The sequence below is a fragment of the Centroberyx affinis genome, unplaced genomic scaffold (genome assembly GCF_046629955.1).
Source record: "Centroberyx affinis isolate AG114_WGS23_722 - 3 ecotype Tasmania unplaced genomic scaffold, CSIRO-AGI_Caff_v1 ptg000426l_1, whole genome shotgun sequence".
NCBI lineage: Eukaryota > Metazoa > Chordata > Actinopteri > Beryciformes > Berycidae > Centroberyx > Centroberyx affinis.
In genome coordinates, this window is record NW_027279090.1 from 20,001 (window position 1) to 27,500 (window position 7,500).

General features: G+C 43.9%; 1 protein-coding gene across 1 annotated transcript in view; it reads left to right on the plus strand.

Annotated features, from left to right (window-relative positions):
- The window catches only part of LOC139642004 (OTU domain-containing protein 7A-like), a gene marked incomplete at its 3' end in the record, with an annotated part of 18,292 nt that overhangs the window by 2,536 nt on the left and 8,256 nt on the right, over positions 1-7,500 (plus strand). Inside the window, exons 2-4 of the mRNA XM_071516690.1 lie at positions 3,281-3,475; positions 4,374-4,592; positions 5,903-6,004. Coding sequence (XP_071372791.1) covers positions 3,281-3,475; positions 4,374-4,592; positions 5,903-6,004 — 516 coding nt within the window. The remainder of the gene's footprint in view (positions 1-3,280; positions 3,476-4,373; positions 4,593-5,902; positions 6,005-7,500) is intronic.

A 7,500-nucleotide genomic window follows, 5' to 3' on the forward strand; every position in this document is an offset into this window, starting at 1 on the left:
CTTGACTCTGACTTGTACTCTGATGACTTGAAAAGGTTTCTAAAGTCTTGACTTGAGATCTTGTGTTTGTGTAAATGACTTAGATTGAAAGTGATGAGATTTGTTCCAGCAGACGACTGAATTTAAATTCTGTTTTCTGAATTTGTATGGAATGATTGAATTTATTGAGGTTGAAACTGATTATAGAAATCAAACTCATGATGCTCTTACCAAGTTTTTATCCTATTAAAACCATATTGCATTGAAAAGTCCTAGATATTTAGTTTTCTTTAAGATATTAAATTGATACTGGACTCTTGATTTGTTCTGACTTGACTTGCTGTTCTACATTTAGACTTGAGACTTGACAGCAGGTTTCTGATAGAGAGTTCAGCAAACCTTTACTCAATAAATAAAGGTTAGAAACACACAGCGCAGCAAGGGTTAACTCCACCCACAGCATTATGAGAGAGAGAGAGAGAGAGTGTGTGTGTGTGTGTGTGTGTGTGTGTGTGTGTGTGTGTGTGTGTGTGCCCTAGTTTCACCAGCTCAGCATATGAAATTACAGCAGTATTTTTCATTCCCTCTATAGGCGGCTCAGCCATGTGGGGCCACAGTTACATAATGCACACACACACACACACACACACACACACACACACACACACACACACACACACACACACTGTTGTGAAACGTTTCTCTGCCTCAGTGCTAAAGGTCAAAGGTCACTTCGACATGAGCTCAGTTCATCTTCAAGTCTTTATTTTCTCTTTGTGTTTCATGTGTTTCTGTTAGTTAATGCAGTAAAAAGACAGTAAATCCTCCATTACTGTTCTCCATCATGTAAACACAGCTATGAGGCAGAGGATCAGAATAGAATAGAATAAAATAGAATAAAACAAAACAGAACAGAACATCCTGTGCATCCCACTACTGTCTGGCTCCTTTGACTCTTCTGACGTCAATCTCTCTCTCTCTCTCTCTCTCTCTCTCTCTCTCTCTCTCTCTCTCTCTCTCTCTCTCTCTCTCTCTCTCTCTCTCTCTCTCTCTCTCTGGCTGAAGTCATGAAGGTGAAGCCAGCTGTCACTCAGCCGTCAAGGACACTGTGCGGTCGCCATGGCAACCGCTGCTCCACATAGAGATAGAGCGGGAGACAGACAGATAGACAGATAGATGGATAGATAGATAGGAGGCAGTGTTATTACATAATCTGCTCTGTCCTACTTCCCCAGTTTGGTTTGACATGCATGATAAAAACAGATAAAGGAGAAAAAGTCCAAAGTTAAAAATGAAAATAAAAACAACCTGGAGTCTTATAAATCCTGGCAGCAGTAAACATGCAGTTTCCCTCTGGACCAATCAGCAATCACTATCGCTGTTGTCAGGTGAAAACCTCGTATCTGCAAAATGTGAACTTTTCATCAGCTAAGACAAACAGCCTCGACGACACACTTCTGACTGACAGGTTTCATCAGGAGGAGGATTGGAGTTTTCCTGCCTGAGATCCTTCAGCTGAAGATAAAACATGAAAATAAACAAAACTGAGTTATGATATTTTCATCTGTTTTCACCTGCAGCTGCAGCTCCTCCCTTCAGCCAGGCAGGGTGATTTTGAAAATGCAGAACTGAGATGCATCATTCTGTCAGAGTCTGACCAGGGTCTGAGATCCTGCATGTGATGGATGAACACATGCAGGAAGAAACCAGCTGTCAGTCAGTCTGGGTTTGAAGTGTGTTTCAGGTTTGGAGCAGAACCAGCTCAGCAGCAGCAAACATGGAGCCTCCGTCTCCCATTGGTTCAGACTCGACTGATCTCTCCCTGCGTCATGTCCCGCCCCAACATCCTGTTTCAACAGGAAGTACATCACATTAAGGAAGTAAGAAGCTCTCAAAATGCCGTTTCTTTGGGACTTTTATTAGAGAACAGCCGATTCTCCACTCCAGACCTCCAAGATGGCAGCAGCCGGGGCTGCTGGGAGATCTGTGACACGGTGCGTTTCATCAGTCGTTTCCCCCGGCCCTCCTTCACTTCCCCTCCTCCATCTTAAGTGTGGTTCCATCACTCTGATAAGTGAACTTCCTGTTCGACCTTCAGGGCCGAGGGAGCGAGTCAAAACGCTGCAGACTTCACAAGCGCATATTTCCCAGGATGCATTGTGATCGTCCGTCAGTTCAAACAGGTGATAAATATAAATGCAAGTAAACAAACAATATTTAGAGGATTTAGACATATTTATGAAATGAACTCATCTGCAATATTTCATTACTCATTGTTCTGTGTAATTTTTATTACTTATTCTTATTATTAATTATTAGGCCTGCTTAAGGGCAAGTGCGTTCCATTTCAAATATTCTGCTGCCCCTCTGACCCCGCCCCCCTGCTCTGACCCCGCCCCCCTGCTCTGACCCCGCCCCCCAGGGTTAAATGACTGATGAAACGGGGCATCAGTCTCTGCTGCTGCTGTATTAGCCCACACTTACAGGCTTACGAGTGGAAAACAGAGACGTGTTACCGCTGCTCCAGGATCAGATTCACCGGGTTTCTTTCGGAGCGTCTGCTGAGATTTCTTTCACAAACAACATTTAATACGCTGCAGACGGATCTTTTGCAAATCCTCACATTTCCAGTCGTAAGCGACTTCAAACCTCGTGGTGCAAACTGACCTGTGTGTGTGGAGCGGACGCCGCTCGCCGCTCGCTGCAGTGGCTGCTGGGAAATGACACACAGCATGAAGGTGGAGTTTCACCCACAGAGAGATGAATGCAGGCTGATGTTCTGTAGAATTCAACAGGAAACACTTTGGGGAAAAGTCGAACATGTCAACACTGATCTGTCTCTGAGTCACTTTTACTGAGACAGAAGAATGTTGTTGTGAATATATAAGTTTTTTTTTTTTATTATTTTTTTGGCATTTTCACTTTTTTTCAACAGTTCAGAGTAGAGGCAGACAGAAAGCCTGGAGAGAGAGAGAGGGATGACATGAGACAAAGGTCCTGGGATTCAAACCCGGGACGCTGTGGTCACATGGTACACCCCGGACCATCAGAGTGACCACTGTGTGATTAAATAAGTCCACACACACACCACACACACACACACACACACACACACACACACTCACACCATACACACACACCACACACACACTGCTGTCCTGCTGCCTCCAGGTTTACTGCATTACCAAAAGCTAAACGGTGATTGAAGTGATTCTCTGCTGCTAATGTTGGTTTAATAGGAGTGTGTGTGTGTGTGTGTGTGTGTGTGTGTGTGTGTGTGTGTGTGTGTGTGTGTGTGCAGGTCAGAACTGGGACCTGCCGGCGGCCCTCAGTGACTATGAGCAGCTGCGTCAGGTTCACACCAACCTGCCTCACGTCTTCAACGAGGGCCGTTACTACCGGCAACCGGAGCGCAGCCCCCCCCCACACCCCCCGCACCCCCCCACCGCCAAGGTGGAGCGACCCGCCGCGCACAGACAGGACGACAACACACAAGGTTCTACTGTGTTTACTTTCTATTATCCTACTTTCTACTATTCTCTTTTATTCTATAATATTCTATTCTGTTCTGTAGTATTTAATTCTCTTCTATACCATTTAATGTTCTACTGTAATGTTCTATTCTATTCTTTTCTATTCTACAGTGTTCTATTCTATGCTGTTTAATTCTATAATATAGTATTTAATTGTCTTCTATAATGTTCTGTTCTACTATTTTCTATTCTATAATGTTCAATTCTGTTCTATAGTGTTCAGTTCTCTTCCAGTGTTTAATTATCTTCTATAGTCTTCTATACTAACCTCATTCATAACGCTGAGTGCTGTTCAGTTTGTCAAGTTCACAGCAACAGAATGACTTCCTGTTTCAACAGGAAATACGTTACAATACAAGACGCCACTGAAGTGTGACTTTAAGACTTTAACTGCTGGTGCGTTCATGTGCTGTCAGATCGGAAAAACTCATTTCCTATTTGGAAATTTCACATTTCGCTCTCCAAAGTCGGATAATGAAGATGGAAACTCAGAGAAAATTTTGCTGCCCAAGTTTCTGAGTCACGACACAACGATGACCTTTAACCTTCTCAACAAGGTCGAAGAATAATTCAATCATTTGTGTCCGTCAACAGTAAGAAAACATACAGATGTTCCTTTATTACGAGTTTGAAGTCAACCTGACTCTAACCTGTTTGAATGAAGTTTGTCTAATTAGCTCGTTAAGCTGCAGAGCGGCCATGTTTGTTTACCGTTTGTCTTCCAGGTTTGATTTTCTGACTAAACGGCACATGAACGCAACGCTTAGCGGCCGAGCTGGAAGTCCCGCATGTCGGACTTTCCCACCAGAACACGAACGCACCGTGTGACCTCGCTTTCTGTTTTTAATGTTAACCCTCCAGAGAAGCGTCTGTCCCGGGGAATCTCCCACGCCAGCTCGGCCATCGTGTCCCTGGCTCGCTCTCACGTGGCGAGCGAGGTGAGCAGCGAGCAGTTCCCGGTGGAGATGCCCATCTACACCTTCCAGCTGCCCGACCTCAGCGTCTACAGCGAGGACTTCAGGAGCTTCATCGAGCGAGACCTGATCGAGCAGGCCACCATGCTGGCTCTGGAGCAGGCCGGTCAGCCGCTCGCATATTTAAATATATAAACAATAAATAACATGTCTGAGTAAATAACATGTCTGAGTAAATAACATGTCTGTCCGAAAAACACGAGAGCCGATGGATTTTAAATAAAACCTCCTGAAGCCCCCGCAGGGTGGTTTTTACCTCGTACAGTTCAGAGAGGAACTAATCTGGGTCCGGATTCACCAATGAGTTCTTAAGATAGATCTTAAGAAATGACATAAGAGGAAATTTTAGGAAGTTCTTAAGAAGACTCTTAAGTGCAATTCCTCAATATTTTCTTAGTAACAGTCTCATTTCTTACGAATTTCTTTAATTGTCCAACTTAAGAACTTCTCAAAATAGGGCCTGAATTAATTCTGGTTAATAAACTTTAGGCTTACTGCCATTGAGGCTAGGAGACAAGGCTAGGAGGCTAGGAGACAAGGCTAGGAGGCTAGGGGACAAGGCTAGGAGGCTAGGAGACAAGGCTAGGAGGCTAGGAGACAAGGCTAGGAGGCTAGGAGACAAGGCTAGGAGGCTAGGAGACAAGGCTAGGAGGCAACCCAAAGTGCTTCCATCTACAAAACAATTGGGGAAAAACCTATTTAGAGCAACTAGAGCAAAGATTTAAACATTGGTTGCTGTTGGTAACTGTAAAATTTGCAGCTTATTTCCAACAGACATGAGACAGAGGCCTACCTGGCCCTACACCAAATAAAGCTTTACAATAAATGTTCATCTTAATGTTAGGTGTAGGGGAACCTATGAAGACTTTGAACTATAACCTACTTGTCTAAAATGTGTTTAAATATATGATATTAGAGGCTTACCTTTTCACTGTAGGAGTTTTAAGACAGGTGAAGGGCCGTCTTAAAGTTAAGAAAAAAATCAACAACAAATTTGACAACTTTCATTTCAAGAATACCATTTATTCCTAAATTGTTTCTCACATTTTGTCTCTCGCCGTTGACTACCGTACAGATTATTTCTGAAATAAGATCCCATGGGGGACAGAGGAAGGGGCGGGGCTTAGGCTCTCTACAGACTGATGTGAGCACAAACACCAAGAAACACAGTTTATAAATCACACTTCACATTTGCATATCAGCTGTGATATTTAAAGCAGAACACCGGAGTCATTTAGGGTTTTATCCCATTTACTTCTGTCTGTTTCTACTAATTTTCCATCGCATGCTGTATGGAGTTAACATTTACTCCCATTCACCCCCTATCTGACTGTGTGTGTGTGTGTGTGTGTGTGTGTGTGTTTGTGTGTGTGTGTGTGTGTGTGTGTGTGTGTGTGTGTGTGTGTGTGTGTGCAGGGCGTCTGAACTGGTGGTCCACCATGTGCTCCAGCTGTAAGAAGCTCCTCCCCTTGGCGACGACCGGAGACGGAAACTGTCTGCTGCACGCCGCGTCGCTGGGTGAGTCTGTGACATCACAGAGTTAGCTCCGCCCCCTCGGTCCCCCCCCGCTCCGCGTGTCACGCCTGCACAGAGAGAACGTCGCCTCTTTATTCCATGTTTGTTCTTCCAAAGCGAACACAGTCTCATCGTTTCTTCCTCTGCAGCTTCGTTTCTGTTTTCTTTGCTCTGGATCTTCCTGTGTGTGTTTTTGAATTTGCATAATTTCTGCAGCTGTAGCTCGTTTCTCCTGATGCTGTTGCTTTTGTTGTTGTTGTTGTTGTTTTTGTTTTTGTTGGCCGTTGTGCTGCGTTTGCCCCCTGCTCATCCTGACAGCTCTGTGTTGATGACAGTCCTTCACTCCACAGCCGGGTGTATACATTTAGAATGAAAAATTATGCATCTTTTTTTTATGAACACTTTATTTGGTTTTTAAACAGACATAACAACCTTAAACAATGGGCAATTGTAGAAACAGAGAAAAGAATTTAAATCATATGTCAATGTTGCCTCATTAGTTTTACTATTGGTTTACTATTTGGAATGTAGCTTGGTCCTAGCCCATTAAGGGCTTTTTATATAAGGAGGAGGAGCTTAAAATCAATTCTAAATGTTACAGGAAGCCAGTGTAGAGCAGCTACAGAAAGTGTGGATAGGCTTCTGAACAAGTAAAGGATAATGCCCAACGAGGTGTCCATTATCAGGCAGTAATGGACGGGGAGGCCAGAACCAGGTGCCTCCACGGAGTTTTGTTTTGTAATCAAAATCTAAAGTTTTTCACAAGCCATAACTCAGTTTCCCTGGTAACACCTGAGGGTTTGACTAATACCTGGAACAATCATTACCGTCCCATAAGGTTCTTATGCGACGGAAACGTTGTTCACTGCTCCAGTAAATAGGACGAACCTTAGATAGGACTTGGCAGCAGGAGATATTTCTAGTCCGCTCAGCTCATAGAACCCTTTGGCTCAGCTAGGAGCCAGAAAGCTAACGTTATGCTGCAACATTCAAAGTCAATAACAAACAGTAAATATAATTTGACAGTATGTTTAACAACAAGACTAGCTAGCTATCAGCCATGTCACTGTCCCCAAATCAATATCAAGATTTTCACGAACAAATGAACGGAGTAAACGGAGGCTTTGACTGCGTCCCTGTTGCTATGGTTACTCATTTTAGATACAGGCTGATGCTACGTAGCCAGCGCATTAATTTAGAACGGTGAACAGACAGTTTCACTGGAACTACTTAGTAGGTGTCCATTATCAGGAATTAATGGACACCCTGCAGCCAATCAGAATCGAGTATTCACCCAGACCATGGTATATGATCTGTTCATGCAGCATCACTAAAGCCATGAAAACACACAGAATAGACTGCAGCTTGAGCCTCTGACCTGGTCTGAGCCGGTCTGACCTGGTCTGACCCGGTCTGAGCTTCACTTCAGCTCCGTCACATTCACCAGAACACCAAACAGACACAGGCGAGAAGAAAACCTGAACCTGAACGGTGAAAAC